Source organism: Rhamphochromis longiceps, linkage group LG23 (genome assembly GCF_057381845.1).
Source record: "Rhamphochromis longiceps isolate RC_006_pf linkage group LG23, R_longiceps_female_GT1.1, whole genome shotgun sequence".
In the NCBI taxonomy this organism is placed as follows: domain Eukaryota; kingdom Metazoa; phylum Chordata; class Actinopteri; order Cichliformes; family Cichlidae; genus Rhamphochromis; species Rhamphochromis longiceps.
Window position 1 is genome coordinate 4,350,422 of NC_140578.1, and position 24,719 is coordinate 4,375,140.

At 41.4% G+C, this 24,719-nt stretch overlaps 1 protein-coding gene across 1 annotated transcript in view; it reads right to left on the reverse strand.

Annotated features, from left to right (window-relative positions):
• The window catches only part of agbl4 (AGBL carboxypeptidase 4), a 357,025-nt gene that overhangs the window by 146,905 nt on the left and 185,401 nt on the right, over positions 1–24,719 (reverse strand). The window contains exon 5 of the mRNA XM_085398442.1: positions 6,957–7,173. Coding sequence (XP_085254568.1) covers positions 6,957–7,173 — 217 coding nt within the window. The remainder of the gene's footprint in view (positions 1–6,956; positions 7,174–24,719) is intronic.

Below are 24,719 nucleotides of genomic sequence, written 5' to 3' on the forward strand. Positions count from 1 at the left end.
TGTAGCAGGCTTGTCATACAGGTAAGACGTTTTGATAGCATTCGTTAGCTTGCCTCTATTATTGGGTCGGTTGTCTCTCGGCTCCCTCTCGACCGGTGGTTCAGGTCAGGCGAATTGGCGGAAGGAACATTGTCAGCAAACTATTTGGTCCAAGTTTTGGCATTGTGGGCAGGCACTAAGTCCTGCTGGAAAAAGAAATGAGCATCTCCATAAAGCTTTGGATTTGGAATTGATAAAATAGAGAGGATCAGCCGCTGCCAACAGCAGCAAATGACATGGCACTCTGAATCATCACAGGCTGTGGAAACGTCACACTGGACTTCAAACACGCTGGCTTCTGTGCCTCTCCACTCTTCCTCCAGACTCTAGGACTTTCGAATGAAATGCAAATTTTACTTTTAACTAGAAGGCTGAGCATCAGCCCGGTGCTTTTTCTCCTTAGTCCAGGTAAGATACCTCTGACATTGTCTCCTGTTCGGGAATGTCTTGAAATTCAAAATTATTCCCTTTCCTGAAGACGTCTGTGCGCAGTGGACCTACACCACGCTCAGACCAATCCTTATGAGGCTTCTTAGCCTGACTTTCCTTGACAATCCTGTCTTCAAGCTTGCTTGTGGACAAATTTCCCTTCCAGATAACTTTACACCAATGTATATATACAACTGATATTAAATAACCTAAAAGAAATGTTTTAACAAAAATACAAAATATGCTTGGAAATAGCAGTTTGATATTTTGGGAACATAGTGATTGTCATGGTCCCTGTGCCTCCCCGGCCAGCCCAGTGTGGCCACAAGTGTTTGTTGTTTTTCTCTCACTCTGTCTCTCCTACCTGTCTGCCTGGGCGGAGCTCTGATTGGGCTCCTGCCCTTGGCCCACGCACCTGCAGCTGATCTCGAGCGGATTGCAGTTCTCTGGCTCTTAAGGCTGGGGCTCTGAGCTGTTCGTCGCTGGAATATTGAGTAACTCTCGTTAGTATTGCCTGGCTTCCTTGCGATTCTACTGTTCCCGTGTTTGCCTTCGACTTACCCTCGTCTGTGTAAACAGGTTTACCTGGATCAGCCCTTTTGTGACCCCTGGACCCCGTGAGTAGGAGAGTGAGCTGAGCTGCTTGTGTGGAGACTGTTTGGACGAGGAGCAGAGCGAGTGCGAAGAAGTGTGTCTCCCCAGCCAAGTGATCCCCGGGACCCTGGTGTTTCCCCCCCCTTCACGTGTATATAGTGCACCAGTGTGATTAATAAAGTGTCGTTGAACTGTGCTACCTCAGTCTGCGCCTGAGTCCGTTCCACTCCCGTGACAGTGATAGACTTTCCTGCTGAGAGATGAAAAGATTAAGACCAATGTGATATCTGTACATTAAATATTCAATTCAGTTCGATTTACGTAGCGCCAAATCACATCAAGGTGTGCGTGTTGTTAATACAGTATGTTGCATAAAGCCTTTGCTTAGCCTAGCTGCTTTACATGGATTTAAGTATAACACTATTTCTTGTCTAGCAGTAATTTTCTGGAGTCTCAATTGTTTGCTTGGTCTCAATAAACAATTACGAACCATAAGATTGTTGCTTTTACACTTTGGTGTTAAACAAATTTAGCAAAGATCCAATTGTGAGCTTTCATTTGCTTGTAAAGGATTTTATGTCCTCCCATTGTCAGCTTTTAAGCAAAGCTAAGCTAACCAAGTTCTGGCCTTTAGAGAGACATTTTTACAAGCACTGCAGCCCCAAAACTCGGGCTTTGTGGGGATCATCTGAGAACATAAATGTCCAATGTGGCTGGACATTAAATGGTCTGTAACCAGCCAGCTTCCTACTACTGTGTGACTGGAGATAACAGAGACATCCTTTGTTATTTACACACAGGGTCTCTAATCAGAGATTTGCAAAAGTTTTTTCTTTGCAGTGCTTGCAGCTGTTTCAAGAGGTGAGGACAAAATATCCATGATGCAATGCATCGGTGGACATCAAACAGATTTCTACTGCTGTGAGCAACATGTGAGAAAGGACATCTCTTGTAAGAGATTATATGAGAAGAGAAGAGTCAGAGGACAGAAATCATGCTAAATCTATAATAAAGTAGCCAAAATAAAAGCTTGAACGTGTTGTGTATTTGTTGCTCAGGGTTTTTTTTTTAGTACAGTTTGAAGTCAGTGTTATTTTCTGATAGCTTCCAGCTGGTGAGGTGATACAATACTTTAATCTATGCGTGAGGAAATGAAAGCATATATGATGATTTGGTGTCTCAGAAGCTGAAAAATGAACACATTTATCAGTATTTCTTAGATGGAAAAAAACAAGATTGAACGGCTTTGCTAATATGTAAGATACGGTAGGAAGGAAGCACAAACAAGAGATTCTGACAAACATGCTTGCAAAAAAACCAAAACAAAGCTGTATTATATTTTATTACAATGTAGCTAAATACATGTAGTAAATATCTACCGTTTAAAGTCGATTAGGGAGACTTTAAGGGATTTTCCAGACTCCAATGTTAAGATAATAACTGTTCGCGTTCTCTTTTGCTTTTAATGATGATAAAAAGAAACAAGATGATAGGATTGTTTTTTTATCATGTCAGGTGATGTGCAGTAAAGAAATTTCTCGCGGGAGGTGTAGGGAGTTTCTATTCACTATTATATGCAGTAAGGAAAGTTAGGTGAATCCCAGTATTACTGTAAGGTCTTAATTAGCAGGCGAAAAACTAGGTGAAAGTGAAAATAATTCAGAACTGAGTATCTCAAAGTTATATTCACATCCTTCAGGCTTGCCCTTTTCATTCATCCCACATCTCTCTGTCAGTCTCTGTCCCTCTATTTCAATCTCTCGCTTTCTCTCTTAATTAAATTGTCTTTTCCAGTGCACCTCAACTGGAATACATTCTGTCTGGTTCAATGTAATTTACACATTAAATTCAAATCACTCTGCTTTAGTGAAACCTGATTTGGGTTAAAAAAAAGAAAAGAAAAGAAGAACAACCTGTCTTATAAATCAGTAAACACTTAATAATGAAAAGAGCTGGAGGTAAAAAAAAAAAAAAAAAAAAAAAAAAGAAGGAAAAGAAAGAAGACAACTACAATTTTTCTGCTTTTTTGGTACAGTATCTGACGCTCCCAGTGCCGGCTGGATGGCAGAGATTTTATTCAGAGGAATACATTACATAAAACAAATTAGTCAGCAAGATAGAAGAATGCCAGTGCAAATGGCCCTGGCTCTTATTTCCATCCTTATGAGATAACTGTACCCATTAGAAGGTTAAAGCTATTGTGGTGTCCCTGTCGTTTCCATAGACTCTGCCTTGGAAATTACAGCAATCCGTCTTTAAACTTTGATGCAGCCAGAAAGCTCTCCTCATCCCTTCTCATCCCTTTCTCCCTGACCTGTATGTGTGGAGTAGCATATGTGTCTGTGAGAGACAAGGGCAGGTAATGGCAGGAGAAAAAAGGGTATGAGAGGGCGGGGCTAGGCTGTCTGCCACCCAGGACCGGAGAACATAAAGAGAAAAATATGGTCATAAAACGTCTCAATGACTATGAATACTAATACTGATCCTGTGAGCCAAATCTACCAAGCCTGCCCTCTTTCTGTTCCCTGCAGTTTTGCTCGCAGAACAAGTCGCTTAAAAATGAAGTGAAAACAGTGAAGCGCACAGGCTGAATTGTAACTTCATTTTAAAAATCCTGCTGCTATTCAAATTAGCCACACCGGATGTAAGGAGCTCTCTGATTGGTTGGACAGACACAGGTTGTCTGCCTGGATTTTGCTAGCTCATAGCTTCGGCCTGCTAAGAAGCGTGTGTGCTTGTACAAAGGCCGTTCAGCCTCGGGATTTACACTCGGCTCGACACGGATATGTGAAGAATGAAGGGACCCTGCAGCGCAACCTCTGACTGAGTGCCTGTTTACGCAGTCTGACCACCTGTTGAAGATAACGTGCTAACATGGCTAACGCTAGCATCACCGCACGTAGCCCCGTTATTTTAAGGTCATCTTAGCTTATGAACATTTTACGTCGCCGCTGTACGAGCTAGCTACGTGTGTTGTAAGCTGCTGTGCTCTTCACAAATAAAGCTGGAAGCAGCTCAGACTATTAGAACCAGCACTGAGGCCTGTTACATTTATACAGTGTTAGAGCAATGGCTGCAGCCTACAGCCTTTAAACTAGCGATTAAAATGCTGACAGTAAACTCGTCAGTCCAGATGTTACCACATTACTTTGTGATACTTAGAGTTAAATCAACTGAGACAGGCTGATTAAAATAACAGCTGTCAGTTCTCTCATTCATTATATCAAGACTGGAGATCACACTACTGATTTCAGTTCATTTAATATGTGAGTGCACAGATTCATTCTCAACTGGACATAAATGATGATCAAAGGTTGTATATATGATGAATTCATCAAATCCCAGCCTCTAACACAGTGCGCTGAATCTTAGCTTTGAATGTCCAGTATATTCTAATCAATGCAATTTAAGCATTCACTGAACCTACAGTATCTACACCTACGCCCTAACCACCACAGTCTAATCCTTCGGCTATGATTCACTAGACTGCCACTGACTGCCTGTCTCTTCTCATTATAGTGACTGTGTACCTCCACCCAAGCCGCTGCCCCTTTTTCCATTCCCAGGATCCGTCTATGAAATCTTGCACCTAGTCATAGCATTCAGTCAGAGTTTCATGTTCATAGTTTGGCCTCATAGTTCTCAGTTCATAGCTTCCACAGTTCATAGCATTCATAGTTTCCTGCTCTGTAATTTAACAATAATAATAATAATAATAATGGATTTATATAGCGCTTTTCAAGGCACCCAAAGCGCTTTACAATACCACTATTCATTCACTCTCGCATTCACACGCTGGTGGAGGCAAGCTACGGTTGTAGCCACAGCTGCCCTGGGGCAGACTGACAGAGGCGAGGCTACCATATCACGCCGTTGGCCCCTCTGGCCAACACCAGTAGGCAGTAGGGTAAAGTGTCTTGCCCAAGGACACAACAACCAGGACAGAGAGCCCGGGGATCGAACCGGCGACCTTCCGGTTACAGATGCGCTTCCCAACCCCCTAACTAGGCACTGTAAATAAAGCACTGTGTTCACACCCGTTTTGCCTCCCTCTGTGTCTGCATTTGAGTCCACACCCACAGCCTGGCCCTCTCAGCCGTAACAGTGGCCTCACATTAGAAGAAGATTTCATGGTTGAATCAGTGACTCCAAGGTCTCCAGGTTCTGTGGCAGCACAACAACCCATCCACCACCGTGTGACACTTGGTGTGAGGTGTTTTGTGTTTGGTTTTCATCCAACACAGCCAGGTATTTCCACTTTTGTTTACTTGCCTGTCCAAAATTTGTGGTGTTTCTTTTAGAGAGAAGGTTTTCTCCGGGCTGCTACTTACCCTCTAAATTCATACGGAAACAGTAAGTTTTTCAAAGGACTGCATAGAAAAATGTTCTTATTTACATGACTACATGTTTACCTTCCATGTCACTTGATGTTTGCATCACTTTAGGCACCTAAAGTACTTCTTAATAGTGGAAAGACTCCAGTTTGGGGGAAAAAAATTTTTTTCCAAACAATGAAAAACGTCCTTATATTTAGACATGGCAGCAATGGGCTATAAACATGGGTCTCCATTTAGAGCTGCAATCACAAGGTGTTGTGTGATGATTCGAGCGTACCGCCTTGTGATAACCTGACCCAGAGCCGCTGCAAACCGACCAAAGAGATACTGACTACGCAGAGTGAAGCATCTACGTAACAATGCAAGAAAACACAGACATACGAGGAGGGTTATGTGACATGGGAAAGAAATGCAAAGATCACAGCAGCAAACTGCAGGGACTCCGTGTTAACACAATGTTAACTGTGCGTCTATTTAATTGTGTTTTATTTAGAAAAAGTTTTGTGTTGTGTAAACAGCACTAGTATAAATATAGGATAAGTAGAACAGCTGCTTTGCTAACTTGTATTATGTAATGACAGGCTAATTAGCTAAATGTTGACGTTGATGCTAGTCATATGCAGTTATAAATGCTTGATTAAACCGTGCCAGTCTGTTAAAAGAAACCCACTAGATTTATGTCATCTAATTTAGAATCATCACGACTCAATCATTAATCATATTCTGAAACGACGGCCCAAAAGTGTCTCACTATTTCCCACTATTGCTGACAGTCGTACATCAAAGCAGCAAGTTTCTCTTTGACACCAGTGTAAGCTTTTACACCGAATAACCTCACCAAGTCAACGCTGGAATTACACAGAAGGATCTTACCACAAATGTTACCATAATCAGAATATGAAACACCCAGTTTCACACTGTTATTATCATTGTAGGTCAAGAGATCTTTAGTTTATAGAGATATTACTGCTGCTTTTTTTTTTTTTTTTTTTTACCATACTATCAGCTGTTTCATGCCATGGTTTCTAATTTTCAAAGTCCTTTCTGCATTTCATGGTCAGGTGCTCCTTATAAATACCTGTACTTTCATAGTAACCCCTTGCAGCAAGCTTTCCCTGACAAATGTTGGAGGACAGAAGAAAAAGTCGTAATCTCTCAAGCATTTCTAATGAGTTTTTCTCCTACAATTATTTGATAAGAGCAGACAAGACTTGAGGCAGCATCTATGATACACTAGCTGCTACTGCTGAGGTGAGAGCTCTGCTGATTACACACACAGCCATTTACACACACACACCCAGAGGCTTACAGTCTATCATCTCAGAGTGCAACAATCCTAATAATAACACAAGAGGCTGAAGTTATGACCGGCAGGCACACCCGAGTTACCAATCTGGACCTCTTTAATCTGAACACACATAAAAAAGATGCCTTATAACCCTTCCATCTCTAATTTTCACCACTACTCGACTTCTCTGCTCAAGCCATAACCACAAGCACCCCTCACACACTTTGTCCTCCAGCTGCTCACGGCACTTTCCAGCTCCTAACTCTTACCACACTGAGTCCCAGTTGTTCCCTCTGCAGGTAAGGCAGGTTCCTGCGCTCCAAGCTGGCCAGGTAATGCTGCAGTCTCGAGTAGGTGTAGGGGTAGCAGTAGGCAAACTGATACACGTCGTCCTCTCGGTCAAAGCAAAAAGCAAAAGACATGACATAGTTGCGTCGGTGGTCAGGGCAGCGGTAGTAGTACACATTTTTGGCAGGAAGCCTTTGCCTGCAACGACAAAAGATAAACCCAATACAGAGAAATCAGAAAGGTCATTTACAGTGCTGATTTCCTATTTTTTGAATGTTTGTCACACTTAAATGTTTCAGATCAGATAGATAACACATGTAAACAAAAACTGCCGTTTCTAAAAGAAGGTGTGTTTCATTAATAAGTGGAAAAAAAACCAAACCTACATGAGAAAGGGTATTGCCTCCCTAAACCGAATCACTGAGGGTCTACCCTTAACAGCAACAGCTGCGATCAAGCATTTGCGATAACTGGCAATCAGTCTTTTATGGCATTGTGGAGGAATTTTGTCCCACTCATCTTTGCAGAATTGTTGTAATTCAGCCACATCAGAGGGTTTTCGAGCATTTACAGCATTTTTAAGGTCATGCCACAGCATGTCAATCAGATTTAGGTCAGGACTTTGACTAGGCCACACGTTCTTAAGCCATTCAGAGGTGGACTTGCAGGTGTGTTTTAGATCATTGACCTGCTACAGAACCCAAGTGCGCCTCAGCTTGAGATCACGAAGCGATGGGCGAACATCTCCTTCGGAATGTTTTGGTAGACGGGAGAATTCATGGTTCCATTTACCACAGCAAGTCTTCCATGTCCCAAGGCAGCACAACAGTCACAGACCATCAAACTACCACCACCATATTTTACAGTGCAGTTCTTTAATGTTGTTCTGGGCTCTTTTGTGAACTCTTGGGGGAGTCGTCGACGTGTTCCTGGAGTAATTTTGGTCGGCCCGCCACTCCTGGGAAGGTTCACCACTGCTCCAAGTTTTCTCCGCAGGTGGAAAATGGCTTTTATTTCTTGATTTAACAGGTCTGCCAGTAATCCAGTGCCAGTGTGTTCAGAGAAACTTTTTTTTAAAGGTGGTTAATCATAGTTAATTCATGACTTAACACAGGACGAAGTAGATCTGGATAACTTTTCTTTATTAATTAATGAAATCATAATTTAAAAAAATGAATTTTGTATTTAGTCAGGTTATCTTTGACTAATATTAAAACTTGTTGGACAATTTCAACCGCAAGCAAAAATATGAGGAGCACTGAGACCAAAGCACTTTTCCAAGAAAACAGAGACATGTATAGTAATGGATACAGAGCACTTAGAAATCATAATGCAGAAATTGCATCAATGTGCCATCGTGTCTTCTTCCAGAGAAATAGAGTTCAGCTGGTAAGGAGGAACACAACTGAAGGAATGAGGAGGATATCAGCTGGTAATTATCTGCTTGGAAATGCATTACTTTTCTGTTTTGTTTATGGCAAACTCTAGAATTTTATAATATACAGTAATGTGCAAAAGTCATATCTTTATATTTTTCTAGGAAAATAAGAAATAGGTGCAGCAATTTATTGAAACATACATGCGTGCATATAGGACAGAAACAGAGTCTAACGAGAACTGTAAACAACAGGAGGCCAATCCATGTATGAGACCGTTCAGTGTGTTTTTCTATCCAGGTATGCTTTAACTGCACTGCCAGTGTCTTTGGAGTAGTTGTGCTGAAAAATGAAGCCGTTGCCAATCAGACTCTTTCCAGATGTCATTGCACGGTGGATCAAAATCTGACGGTACTTTTCTTGATTTCTTTTTCTATTTGCTGGGTTTCTTTCCTATTTCTGTGACTTTCAGACCCTTTTTATCTCCTGTGGATGTTTTTTTAGGCCTGCCACGTTGTCTTTTGTTCCCCACGTGTCAATTTTCCTCAAATATTTAAGAACACACAGCAGATATGAAGACACGGGAGTGGCAAGACTTTTGCATGATACTGTATAATTGAAGCTACAAAATTAAGAGCCAACAGTGAAAAAATACAAAGAGAACTGGTTGTGGTAATTAGTTAACACAGCGATTTAATGCAAAATTACATACATAACAAAATGTAACAAAACTCATAGACTTGGTATTCAATAAAAAGCCACCAGCAATATAATGCAAATAAATACAAAGACTGATGAATTATAAACTAACTGGATACATTCGACTATGTCTCTCTTTCAGACTTGCTTTAAATCTGCATTCCTGACGTAGCATTTTAAAAGAGGCAAATATAAGCAGATTCTGCATCAACCAGTGCAGGCAAACAAAAAAATGATTTGTGGTAAAATCAGCAGATAAAGATATTTCACTCAAAACAATAATCAGCCTGAGTGACACTTTTATAGCATGAGTATAAAATGAAGGGTAATCATCACCGACGCTCCTGCTAAATTAAGAAAAAATGACATATGCCAAAAACAAGACAGCTTAATTTTGATGTCGGGTCAGTTGAGAATTTCTACAGATGATGTCTGTGACTTTCAAATGTGGCCAACTCATGTTCCAACTCTGTAATTAAAATGACATTCTGTGACCACAAAGGACTAAGACCTTATTGTAATATATCTTTTTTTTTTTCAATGGTTTTCGGGTTTTTATATTTTATGTCTGTAGTTATGATTTGAGCTTGTGAGAAGCTAGAAGAGTAAAATGGCATTAGAAACATGTAAGCATCTCGTTTGGGCGTCGCGTGTGATACTAAGTGCTGTTGTTTGTGTGTTGTGCTTGTGCACTGTGTATGTTGGGCTTAGAGCTAAATAAAGCTGACTGATCCTGGCACCTTAAGGATGATCGATGGGGTCCGGGACAGCACTGCTGCAGTCCACAAAACTTCTCTGCCTACTCAACATGTTTTCCTTTACTGCTCTTCATCTGTCTGTCTTTGTCTTCCTCTCTTTCTTTTGTTTAGTATTCACTATTAAGACTTGGTGAGGAGAATTTAGCATGCAAGTTTCCCTCTTCTTCTCTTCTCTTTCATTTTTTCCATCTTTGTACCAGTCTCACATGTCTTGTCCTGTCACTCACTGACTCTGCCTTGACAGTTTCTGTAAAGACGACCAAGCATGGGGAACAACGGTGCTGCCGTAGGAGCTTTGGCAGAGGCTCTGAGAGTGGAGGATAAAAAGAAGAAAAATATGAGGGCGATGAGTGATTGGTGGGTTTGGGGTAGTGGGAGCAGGGAGAAAGGTGGAATAAGGAGATAAGGAGAAGATGAGAGAGCAGGGTGATGGCAGATCTGAGACTGATACGGCGATATACAGGAAGGGGTGGCGGCTAACAGCGGAGCGGCTGTGAGATGGCAGGGCTGGCTAGTGAGCTAGCGAGTCTGGCAACAGATCAGATGGAGATGCTATCAGGGCTGCGATAGGAACAGGACCTGATAATCAACAAACAGGACAGACTGCTCTGTGCTGACTCTAACAGAAAAGACTTTTCTTTCTGACTCAGGCCTGAAAAGTGAGGGCAGGAAGGACAAACAAGAAATGCATATGTTTGTGCAAACCCCTAATATACCCGGTTCGGCAAAGTTCCTACACAGAAAGCTACAGTGAACACACATACATGCAACCACTTGAAGATGTCCCTGCAGGTACCTACTGAAACAAAACCAGCTAAATCACTCAGCCTCTTTCAGGCAGAAGGGAGTGAAAGGCAAGGCTGATTACTCCTTTAGAGGAGGCGAAAGGAAAATGTCTCTGCATGCAGCGTCCTCAGCAGAATACAAATGCAGCTAGTGGCTAGCTACACCACACCCACTCTGCCTACTGGAGCAGGCTCACAGGGTCATGTTACAGCCTTTAAAGCTGGACAAAGGAAAATGGTAAATCTTGAAAAAACATGGAGAAAAATATACTATTTTACTCCACCACCACCCCCCGAAGGAACCTGATTCATGCGTGGTAACATGGGCTCGAAGTAATGGCTGGCAAGGACAAACTAGACACACTGACAGACACATGCACACTCGTACAACCCCCTAGTGCCCACACTAGTGCATTAAAGTAGTGCCAGCCCTCCAAGGTGCAGGTTAATTAAAATAAGATGACACCTCACCTCTCCACATATTTCCCCATTTGGCTCTGCCCATTCATGCAATCCCACTTCTTTCTGTTTCTCCTTCGCTCTCTCTCTACTGGGCAGCGCGTGACCTTGCCGGAGACTGGAAAAGTCCTGGCTATTGATTTTAATTACTGCTGCTTGTCCCATCACAGCATTATAGTTATAGGCCAGAGAAAATGGCTATGTGACTTGTTATGGAAAAAGACTGCCTGGAAAGCCTGGATTACTGGCTAAGGACGGAGCTACACCTCCTTTAGATACCACAGTCACACACAAATGTGAAAATGCACAAAATCTTGGGCACATGCACACCGCTGCTCACAGCAGTCCCTTTGGTTTTTTTATCTGAAAGGTGACTGCTCCTGCTCGGCAGCTGGCAATTTGTTTTATCTAAATGGTACCTCCATGTGCCTCTCCCCTGCCCATCTCTTGACGTGGTACAGTTCCCAAACAGAATTATCACTGCACGGAATGAGGGGGGGAAAAAATTGAGAAGCTCCCTGCGCACGATAAGGCTCTCACACATAGTTTTACAATTCAGTGATTACAGAGACACAGAAACTCAAACACAAATAAGAATATGCAAAGAGTCACACGGCGAGAAAAACACCACAAACTCGAACTGCGCGCGAGCTACATCAAGGTCATTCCTTTCGGAGCGAGCTGTGGGACAAGTTAACTTCCAGGGTGTCTCATCACAGCCTCACGGAATAAAGAGGGACGCGCAGCAAAGGGGAATAGAGAGACTGAAACATTAGACAAAGGCAGAAAGTGGATGACAAACAGAGAAAGAGACAAAGTCAGAGAGAAAGGGACAAAAAAGAAAGAGGCAGGAGGAGAATACAAAGGGAGAGGATTTATAGAGCTAGCAGGCAGCCTTTAGCGAGGTGTCACTTTGCTTGCCAGGGCTTTTCTACTTCTGAACCATTGGTAGCTACAAACTCCTGCTCTGATTTTGATGGTGCCGGCGTCTCTCTGAAGTTTTGAGATGAAGGCTTATAAATTGGTAGCTTTCATACGGGCGACATCTTGTCTATATTTTCAAATCAATCAAGCATAGAGGACACGCCAATCACTGCTGCTCTGAGCACTCTCACAAAGGCAAAAAAACATACAGGACAAAACACACAAGGCCCAGGCACACAAGCACACACTCTCATCCACTCCCTTTTATTTTCTCCATCACTGTTGTCACTTTCAGCTTGTCAAACGTTTATCCTGTCAACTGTTAGGAAGGTTAAATGTCTTCCAATATGCCCGTGCAGCTGTCAAGCTCCACGGATCCCCACCAGCTTATTTAAAGCAAATAGTTAGTCCGTTTGGCAAATATCTCACACCGAATGATATATTTCTTTATTCCCTCTGTGTTACTGCGCCAATAATTGAAGAGGCAATATTTCTTGGCACTCTAAAATGATGCCAGATGTTAGATAGGCTCATTGTTTTTAAAGCAAGGCTCCGTGTTTTCGTTTTGCATACCGAGTCAAGCAGAAAACAGCCTCCGAATCGTCTCAGGAGTGTCGCCCATGTAGGTGTGCGTTTTCATGTGTGAGGAAGTGAGTGTGCACGTGTTTGCAAACATGATGGCATATATATATTCCTTGAGCATCCATCTATCTTTTTTGGATGCAAATCAAGTTGCAACAAAGCTTTCTGGAGACACTGTTACTAGGCAACCTGGGCTTGCTTTGTAATTTGGTCGGCCTGCTGTATATTGTATGTGGCGGTACTGTATATTTATTTGACTGCAGCTTCGCGAGAATGTGTTTTTAGATTGGGACTAACTTCGACAGCCAGTGAGGAGTGAAAATCAGATGTAGAGAAGGGAGTCATCGATTGTGATTTGGTGTCTTAAGTGCGGCAGCGCTGAGGAGAGACCTGGTGTAACATTTGCTTCCACTGATTTCAGAGGTTAATTTTCTGCTGCAGTGTCTTTGTGTGTGTGTGGGCATAAAATAGAGAAGATGCACATTACAGTCTGCGCTGATGAGGTGAAATAACTCGGGATTAGTGCTACTGGTAGAGTACTCTGGCTAGCAGCAATAAGGTTTTGCAGGAAGCAATAACACTCGTGAATTATAGACTTTCCAGTAACGAGAGAGCTGAGCCGTGCTCACCTGTGGAGACAACGGGCCGTTAGCAGCTATCTCAGGTCAGAAACAGTCCCCTGATGAGAATGCAATATAAAAAAATACGACACTTTCACCCGATGGCTGCATCCAAACACCTCAGAGGTGAACATCCATCAGATGGCTTTTTTACACGCTTCTTGTTAGGGGCACTGTAAAAATCTCTCTAGTCACCAATATTAGCACCGATATTTACGTATTACCACTGTATTTAATTGGATGACCCGTCACAGGATTGGCAGCTTTTTAAACCTAGCTGAATTTTAAGGTGAGTTAGCCGAATCCCGAGTTCAGATTATGCAGCAGACATTAAATGTGAAGTTATTTCCATGAAACACTGAAAGCAGTCATAAATCTCGAAGCCTCATCTAAATAAAACACCTTTGCCGTTTATAGGAATCCTGTTTATTCTGCTGATATGCTAAATGCACAGGGAGGGGTCGTGTCTAAGTATGTTTTTATCTGTGCATGTCTGTTTGAGTGTCTCTCACTTTGAGTGTGTTAAAATTCATTTCATCCAGCAATTCATTTTTTTTCACATCACGATCTTCCCCATGCTGTCTTCCAAACCTCAGTCGACTTTACTTTCCAGATGAAACAAAAAAAGAAGACTTCAACTGTGAGACTGTGATTTTATTCTTAAATACTTGATCTTTTTTCTTTTAAATGATCAATTCTTTACCTTGAGCCTTTACCTCAAACTTATAGTCTGTTCCACTCTAAATTTAAAAAAATGTGAGAGATGCACAGCACTCATGCATGGGATACTTATCACCTGTGAGTCGGCACAAAGAGATGAAAGTGTTGGAGGATTTGCAGTAGCTGCTGTAACTGATGTACCCTGAAATAGTGGCGATGAGGAAAATATGTGGTGTATAAATACATATTATTTTCATTTCATTTCATCCTTTTTTTTTCCTTTATTTGAAATTTCATCATTCAGTCTCGAGTACTTTTTTTTATTCATTAGTGTGAGAAAGCTACGTTAGTACAGTCAAATCAAATCAAATCAATTTTTTTCAAGGTTTGATTAAACTAATATATAGTATGACTTAATATACTGTGCAACTTAACTAATGAGCACTGTAACAGTGCCTGGATGGACCAGCAGAGGGCCACACTGTTGAGTGAGAGATGAAATCTTCAGAAATAGGAAGAGCTGTCCATTTCTCAAGGTTAATACAAAGCAAAATTGCACCGCACACTACCCACTTTGCTGTGCTAAAACAGATCTAAGAGGAAAAGACAGCTGCTTTGAAGGTTGTGCAGGTTAGTTGAGGAAAAACTGAGGAAGAAATACTTAAAAGTAATTCAAGGAATACAGGAAATATAATATGTGCAGAGGTCTGTGCAAGTGTCTTGAGGCACCCCTCGTATTTTAAATTTTATTGCAATTTTCTCAGTTTTGTCTAAGGTTCATCTAAAAATGTCTAAGCTTTTCTTAGACATTGGCTGCTTTTTCACTCATTTTAAGTCTGTGTATCTGACTATTTACATTTTCTTTGGCTGATTATATTACTGGTCCACCAAGCTGAGTTCCAACGAGATGTAAGTGGACAAATCGACATATCTGATCACGGTGTGCAGTTTATTTTTTTAAAAACTAAAAAAGAAGACCTGGCAGGCCTAAAAAGCTGTCAACTTTGGATTAACAGCATCTGAAAGACATGTCGTGAGACCGGTTTTGGTTGATCCATCTACTGATCACTGAAGCCTCATCAAAATGGTCTGAAGGGCTGTTTCACTTAAGGAAGGGAAACAGGGAGCCAAATTACTTTACTTTAGTGACAACAGGTATTTGGTGTGGTGCTGGAAATTTGTGTCTAGATCCATCTGAAAATATGATGGAGTCTCTGTCATGGTTTGGGGCAGCAAATTATTCCATCACAATAGATCGACTTAGATTTTGATCCACCATCCAGTAATCTTGGAAAACATTTCATTTTCAGCATGTCAGTGATCACAAACACATTGCCAGTGCAGTAAAAGCATACCCGGATAGAAAAACACAATTAAAAAAAAACAATCAGTTATGGGCTGGCCTCCCCGGAGCCAAAACCTCAGCATTGTTGAAGCAGTGTGGGATCATCCTAACAAAGAATGGAACAAAAACCTGCCACCACCCAAAGCAGAACTTTGAACGCCATTTAAGAAGCCAGGGGAAATATATGTGAAGTCTACTTTTAAGACGACTAAATTAGAAGAAAAAATGTCTGAAAGAGTTTCCAGCTCCTTAAAATTGTAGAAACTTGTGTTTTTGTGTACTTTTGCACGTTTCCCTAAAAACTGCTGCACCTATTTCCCATTTTTCCAGCGAAAAACAAACAAACAAGGAGTATCTTGAGACTTTTGGACAGTACTTAATATTAATAAATGACACATACTTTACGTTTGCAGTGCCCCTGCATGTAAGTCTGATTAAAAAATAAAGTAAAACATTCCCAAAATATATCCCACGGGGGTCTCAGCCAGATTAAGCGTGCTATGTCTGCTGGTGGCTAGCTCCCCTGCGCCTTTTGGGGCAGCAGGGCAATTAGCAGAAAGCAGATGATCACTGTGCCCTCACCACTGTGGCGCCACTGGTCTCCCATGGTGCAACAGGGCAGGTGCACATTCGTCTGGAATAATGGTGGGTACAGGAAAAATACTAGCAAGGAACCATAAAGAAGTCATACACACACACAAACACACACACACACTAATCTAACAATGTGATGATGTCAGCGTTCAGCCCCTGGTGAGTGGTGGTGTGTAAGCTAGTGGGAGTGGGAGGAGACAGGCTGGCAGTGGGCTTATGCATGTGTGTGTGTTTTAGAGAGGAGAGAGACGAGACCATCCGCCAATAACTGTGTGATGCAGCATTTCCCAGAGTGCAACATTATACTCACATTACATTATCAGTATGTGTGTGTGTGTGTGTGTGTGTGTGTGTGTGTGTGTGTGTGTGTGTGTGTGTGTGTGTATATAATGGAACAGACAGACGGGCGCCAGACAAAGTCGTAATAATAACAAGACCAGACATGTGAACAACAGACATCAGATACACACACAGACATTTTTAGGGTATATAAGGTGCATATATTCTAACTGTCAAGTGGTTCAGGTTCACTGCAGACCACCTGCAGGATGCACATATAGTTTGGTGAACGGAACAAGCTCTATCCACATATTAAACCTGACTCTTCGATTTCTAGTTGTGTGTATAAAGTAGGTACTTACTGTTCACTGTTTAAGAACAATGGCCAGAATCTTGTGGTCATTCTATCCTGTGAAATAAGTTCCTGTTCTGCCCACTAAACATTAGGCTGTCCACAGAAATCACAGCACAAAAAACCCAACTCGTGTCCCTGTAGTGGATGAAGGGACGTGCAGTTTCTTTCAAAGTTGCTCCATAATCCAAACATCTACTGCAAACTGAAATGCCAGTAAAAATTCAAAGCACGAGATCAGATTAGCAAAACTCAAAAGGGCGACTTTAAAATCCCAGTTTTGAGAAAGCTTCAAGCTTTTTTTTAGGAGTTTCATAAAAAACAAAAAACACCTGTAGCTTTATACAGCAGTAGGTTTAATGAGCACCTCTAAATTGAAAGATTTGAGTATATACGTGTTTGTAGAAACACCTGTTACTTCATTTAAATGATAATTTCAGTATCTGTTGTCTCATAATTTGTTACACAATCAGTAAATGTCATTTGTGCTCAAAGCATTTTTCATTAGTAAAAGTTTGTTCGCTAAACTCAAAAACATTTTTCTGTCGTGCTAAGTTTTGCATGAGGGAGATCTTTCCATCCAAAAACACTTGCAGCAGTGACATGTGTATTTTTAATTTTGATACAGTTCAATGATTCAACTGTCAAAAATTATCAGTCAAAACTGCACGAACTAGTGTTTTGTTTTGGATTTTTTAATGACATTTGCACCTTTATTTTGACAGGACACTACAGAGAATAAGGTGGAACCCAACCCACATCCAGCTGTTGCACCTTTGGGTCACCGGCTCAAACAGGTGAGCTCTACAGTGCCCACAAGGCATTAAATGTTAGTGTTGACCTGGAACAATTAATTAAAACTGTGCCACTTTCTCCAAATTGGTGGTGGTCTGCTGTCTTCTAGTATCCTACACAAGCAGCAGTTTGAATCATACACTTTCATGGATTTTCTTTAAAGCAATGCATTATCAGGGACTACAACATCTAGTCCTTTTACTGAATTTAAGCAGTTTTTGCTGTTTGTAAAACTGAAACTACCCTCTGATGTCAGAATGAGTCAGGCAATATGAGCTCGAGCTGCAACATCTCCGCTCCTGCGAGCAACGTGTACTTGCTTTATGTGTGTGTGTGTGTGTGTATTTGAAATAAGGTGTGAGAGTGATGAGATCATTTTTTCTGGAGAATTACTCAGTGAAAGGCAACGCAGCAAATACTCTGTGACACCGTCTGAAATCACTTTTTATTCCGGACAGAGATGAGCTCACAGCTCTGCAGCTCTTTCCAGTGATCACAATGAATAATGCAATGATGACCAACATAAATAAGAAAAAAAATATGGTGATTTTGCAATAAGACTGTCGACCTCGGGCTTGTAAATAGCAAACTTTACATTTTTAGTCAAAGGTGCTACGACTTCCTGATAGAGTATTTTTGACAGAGACATTTGCCAAGGTTATGGGCACGTTAAATATCTGAGTGACAGCAGTAAAAACACTTTTCGTAAGAGAAAAATAACTGAAGAAAAAAAAAAAAGATATACAAATAATCAAAGAAGATGGAAAATTTGGACACCTTTAGAAAAATGAGTTATAAATCAACAAGCTACATGATGCTAAAGGCTACCTCTTGAAACAGATGTACTTGAGCACTGGGGGAGATAATTATTTGATCTCCTGCTGAATTTGTACATTTGCTCACTTCCAAAGAAATTAAGTATTTTTCTTGGTAGTTTAATTTTAATGGAGAGTGAAAACCCAGAAACAAATCACATTACTTAAAAGTTATGCATTAAATTGCATTCCACTGAGTGAAATAAGTATGGTGGAGAAACCCTTTTAGCTAGCACATATTTGCACATATCTCAGGGGAGATCTTGTCCCACTTTCAAAATTCTTTGGGTTTCTTGGCTCCCTCTATAGACCTTCTACCTCCAAATGGAGGTCTGGATACTGGCAAGGCTACTCTATGACGATAATGTGCTTATGGTTTAGCCAATCCTTTGTTGCCTTCGTGGTAGCTTTTGGGTCACTGTCATGCTGGAAGACCCATCCACAACCCAAGGAAAGGAGGTTCTCTCAACCACGATTTTACTGTATATGACCCCATTCATTGGCCCCTCAATGCAGTCAAGTCACCAAAGAGCTCGATTTTGGTTTCATCTGACCACAGCACTTGCTCCCAAGTTTCTCTAAAGCATTTAGATGTCCTTCTTTAGCATGGGTACCCTGCAGGTGCTGGAAAATTTAAATCCATTTCGCCGTAGTGTGTTACCAATGGTGTTCTTAGTGACTGTGGTCTCAACTGCCTTCAGATCATTAACAAGCTCCTCCTGTGTAGTTTTGTTCTGATCCACTTCCTTTCTCATGATCATCCTCACCCCATGAACAAGATCTCGAATGGAGCTCCAGACCGAGAGTGACTCATTAATATCATCTTATATTTGTTCCATTTACAAATAAGCTCTCTAAGCTTCGTGCTGATGGACTTGTAGCCCATTCCACCCTTGTGCAGGTCTGCAATCTTGTCCCTGATGTCCTGTCACAGCTCTTTGGTCTTGGCCAAGATGGTGAAAAGATGTGCACATAATGAGTTGAGATCAGCCGATCTGGCTAGGGTGTAGGGGATCAAATACTTATTTCAATAATTGAGATGCAAATCAATTTATAATTTTTATGTCAAACGTTTTTTGTTTTGTGTTTTTTTTTCTCCTCCCTCCATCAAAATAAAACTACCATAAAAATTAGAGCAAACTTACAAATTCAGCAGGGGGTCAAATAACTATTTACCCCACTGTAAGTCTTATTGTACTGCTGTTCCAGCTCTGAGTAATATCACTTTTGATGTTCACAGAAAACAATCTAAGTAAGCAATTACACCACAGTAGGTCATTTTTTTAAAGAAGAAAGCCTGACACATGAGGTAACTCTGAGGTCATGCTAGTAACACCTTCCACAGTTGCTCATAGCGTGATCAGTGCACAAACCCCATGTTGTGTCTGTCACAAGATCAGTAAAACTGTACTCATCCAAAAGCTCTTTCTGTCTTCTGCCCCCTCCTTACTCCCTCTGCGTCCTTCTCTCCCTCCTCATCCTCCCTCGGGGCCCTGCTGGTCTTGGCACAAAGATGCCAACCTGTCTGGCTGCATTTCCCTTGGCACGACGGTGACAGCTGGGAGCCTGGCTGCCCTGTCTGACTCCATACTCCCCGCTATATCGCACACACACACACACACACACACACACACACACACACACACACACACACACACACAGTTTACGTTCACAGCTTGCAGGCAGACTGGTGTCATCATGTGAGTGCCGGGGGTAGCAGAACCCACAGGAGGGGAGAGCTGGAGGAAAAAATGGAGGAGAAGGAACGGGGTGTGGTGGAAGGGAGGGGGTGCATGGATGGGCGATTGGGCTTACAGACAGCCAGATGCTGCCAATTAACTTCTCCGGCCACCGCAGGGCTGCAGGGAGAGAGTCTGGCACCCATACCATTCAGCCCCCATCCGCCCAAACACACATTTTCTGTTGGCTTATGGTAGCAGCAACACTCTGTGTGCCTTGTGTGGGAGACGAGATGAGGGCCACATATGTCCTCAGAGCTTTGGAGCCAATAAACACATACACCTGGTCTACAGTAACTGCTGAACTCTTCTCTTCTTTTCTCTTCTCTTCGCTTCTCTTCTCAACAGGTGGGCAGATGAAAAGGCGAACTGGCGATTCAGGCAACCATGTCTGCATACACATGAGTGTGCATTTGTGTGCGCGTGGATATGTGATATATCTAGTTTTCTGATATATTAAGCAGGTAGGTTGCACATGGATGTATTCTCTCTACGTTATCACAGACTAACTGCTTGACACTGAAATCAACGATCTGTCTGAGTCCTACAATTTAGCTATAGGCTATATACCAAGTTTAAAAAATATGTATTGGTATATTTTCAAAAGAGATAAAGTCCCCACGCTCATGAAGCCCCAGCCCACGCTCGCGCTCAAAGTTCAACACTATGGAGTTGGGATGAGAATTAATAACAATGTAGCAATTCCGATACCATTATCGATTATCAATTCAACTCCTTATCCATCCTCTTATCGATTCTCATTGGGTTCAAATCCCATCTATAAACAGCGCCGCTGAGGCTTAAATGTACACATCAGCTTAACGTTAAGATTGCTTGTACGGCAACAGTCGACGAAGTTCACTGATTTGTGGAAACTGCACAAAGAAAGAAATCGATCTTTTCAAACCACTGGATAAAAACATCACTTCACAGAAAACAGGAGTTGTGAGTCTGCTGTGTGACTTGAGTTTAAATGTTAGTTTGGATCTAAACAAACCGGCTGAGACTGAAAAGTCACACACTAACAGTAACACTATCAAACTAATGGACTGAGGCTCTAAAAGACCAGCAACTCCTGTGTTTTGTGAGGTAAGATTCCTGTTTTTGTCAGTGGAGTCTAGTGGCTTTGACAAGAGTCTGACAACAAAGGAGAGAAATATTTTAAATAATTAGGGGGTTAAAATATATTTGCTGCTGATTGCATTTCTGTAGAAGGTGCTTCTGACTGCCTGGAGGTGTGCTTACTGCCATCTATTGTAAGTAGATAGTATACAGCCTGTAACATTGAATGTGGATCAGAACCTCACAGGAAACTGATATATTACTGAATGAGTGAAAATAGTGCATGGGCTTTATCTTAAACAACAGAATGCTGTTAATGTTTTCTTCCCAAATAATAATAATAATAATAATGATAATAATAATAAAAGCCATGGTTCCTGACTCAGAAAACAGCTGCTACTCTATTTTCTATTTTGATAAACATATGTGTCATATTCCACTTTTTGCATTCATACAGAATACAGAGATAGTTGTTGGTGTCAAAAAGGTTGATCTAAATAATTTAGAAACTGCTGATGTGCTGGGATTTTCACCTCAAGGGTTTGAATGGTCTGCAAAAGAGAAACTATCCCCCAGGCCTGCAACAATTCATCCACATAATCGATGACGTAGACTAGAAACACTTCGTTGACTTGGAATTTTATTGCTGACGCGCCATGCTATACCAGTATCGCCAAGACGAGCTGCCAAAACAGCACATAAGCCAAAGCCCAGCTAGCCCAGTCGGTAGCGCATGAGACTCTTAACCCTCAGGGTCATGGGTTTGAGCCCCATGTTGGGCGCAACAAAAATATATGATGATAACAAGGGGATTTTCTATTCTGATAATAATGAAGAAGAACAAATATGAGCTCCCTTCCACAACAGCATACTACAGTGCACAAGAATTTAAAACACCTGCAAACTGGAGTGAAATGCGATACTTGTTTTCTCGCATTAATATTAACGTTAGTTATCAGCAGCTGGGAACAGCTCATCTCAAAGATAAGAACAAACCTCACTCCAGTCCAAGTCCACTGCTGCAATCGTGAATTCATGAACCGCCTGTAAATTTTGGACTTGAAAAAAAAAATCTTTTGGATTTAATTGGATTATTTGAACTTATGGACAGAAGACATTTTTACTTTCCTATTTGCAAATGATTTTTTGTTTAAACACTAGCACTTTAATTTGTATTACTTTAAATTTTATTTATTTCATTTTAATTCTGATGGTCCTGTTGAATAATGTTTAAATACATTTGATTACTTTCAAATTCATATGTAATATGAAATATCAGAATACGACAGATGGGTTGGAATCTAAACATCTAAAGTGGTCAAACTTTTGCACACTTCTATTTGTGTGCATATTTGTCCAAGTGAGTGCATGCTGTCAGGCTATGTAGGTGAGTATAACAGACAGAAGGAATTACAGGCTATTACAGACGAGAGCCTGTGGCTGGAGCAGCCAGAGCTGTATTACCCTTAAAGGCTTATGGCTCTCAAAAAGCCAGCCTATTATTCCCACCACAGCACACAGCTGCCTGCTGAATGTCAAAGACATAAATATATAAAACAAGCATGAATCTACACAATGATATAGTACTCGTATTTTACAGTTTCATTTGAAAACAAAGTATGCCACATTTGGCTTGAAAAAACACAAACTGAGCTTGGCATTTGCCTGCAGGCTCGGAGTCCGCCATTTACACGGGACAAATTACTACGTTCTACAATCTCATAGACCACATAAGCCACATTAAGAGGACAAACCCTGAATGCCTTAAAGGATAAGTCTAAAGTAGCCCATATTTTCTTACTGTCAACAAAACATCTGAAAAGAGTAAAACTAACAATGAACAGATCATTCTCCCTCCGCCTACTGTGAATTCTTTTGTCATCATGAGAAAACTACCTAATTATAATTATCAGAAATGAAAGTGTGCATCAGAATCTCATGATTACATCTGTTTGACCATGATCAATTCACAAAAACACACACACACACACAGTCTGTCAGATGAGCCCATTCCCTCACTGTTCTGAGTGACAGATGACGTGTCATGGAGCTAAACGGGAGAATATTTTAGCACGGATCGGAAAAGGAGAGACGGGAAAAGGAGAAAAAAAGAGAAATTGCTCCATTACACCACAGAGGTAAATCATTCGATGTGCTAGAGATCACAGAATGCCATTTACACTTACACACATGTTCACACGGGCACGTGTGCATACAGGATTTCTGTTGGTGTTGCTGTACTTGCACTCTCTCCCTGTTTCACACACACACACACACACACACACACACACACACACACACACACACACACACACACACACACACACACACACACACACACACACACACACACACGCTGATCATCAGAATCCAAGCATGAGAAAAGCTGAGAGGCTGGATCAATGTTGGGCTCTGGTGATTAGCCTTAATTGAGGAAAAAGCGCTATGGGAACAAAGAAACATTATGACCTTTTCCCTGTCTGCACACACTGCGCGCTAATAAGACACATTCACATAATATCATACTGACCAGAATCGGCTAACTACATCAAAAGCACCTTCTCATAGGAACCGTATGCAAATGGATGGCAGAGACAGAAAAACAAACCCAGCAGATAATTGACGATCCTTGCCATGTTTTTGTGCGTGAATGGCAATTTTCACTCTCCTGTCGAGTGCATGCTGATTATTCTATCAGACAAAAAGAGTTCCATACGCGATGAAAAGATTGGCAGAGGTTCACATGGTGCTGTGGAATGGCCTGTCTTTCCTTCTCTCTCATTTCTCCTCTTTCTACATCCTCCCTGTTTGTCTGTCTGTCTCTTTCTCTCTCTTGCTCTCTTTCTGTGCGTGTCAGTTACTGACTGAGTCAAATACCACTTGTCAGGAGAGTGCTGTTTGGACTGACATGAGATAAGAACAGACCAACTAGACAGTTATATGTTATTCCTGTTGCTGCTCTCTGGAATGAGACTGTGATGTACAAGTATTGCCTGGACCAGGGGCAATAATAACACGGAGGCCTATAGTGCAGACTAACAGAACTACTCCAGACACCAAACGAGTGGATAACTTAGTATATACGTATGTAGCTCCTCACATTATATGTCAGAATCTAGTTGTTGTTAATATCATAAGCGCTAATTCAGATAAGGTGTTTCTGTATCCTTCCTCATCTACAGTTTAGCTGTTTTCCACTTTGAAGCTGGGCGGAGTTCACTGCAGCTGAGCTGTGTGCTGAGGTGAACACCAAACTGTACTTAAAGAATAACGACTCCCACACTAATAATGGTGTTTGTTCTGCAAGCCTTACCCGCATCCTCAACAATTCGACTGTAGTGAAAAACTACATCACACAGACTGCATGTCTTAGCATAATGTGGAGCAGATTCAATCAGGAACATGTAAAAATGCCACTGTTATAGAGCAACCTGCAAAATATCCAACTCCTTGAGTCTTTTTTTGAATTGAATTTGTTATAAGATAACACTATATATAACAACTTTATAGAATTATATTTGTTTGTAGATGTTGGCAGCTATCAGCGAATAGTTATCAGCTATTTTGAAACAAAAAAAGACTTTTTATCCATAACAAGAACGCCATAACAGCAAATGAACTGTACAACAGAAAATGCAAATGCTATTAATGGTCTCCTCACAACAATGATACGAAAAATAAGGTCTCTGAGTGTCCAGCATTCAGACGTCTACCTGAGGACACTCATGTGAGAGAAAATCTGCTCACACAGATGTGTAGAGCCAAATACTGTCAATAAGGCTTCTGCAATGTTCTGAAGACAGTTAAACTTGTCAGGTAGTGATGTCCAGCAGGTGAAAATGCAGCTCCATGAACACGCATAGCTGTGGATTCCAGCTGTGTTCACAGTTCTGCAAACTT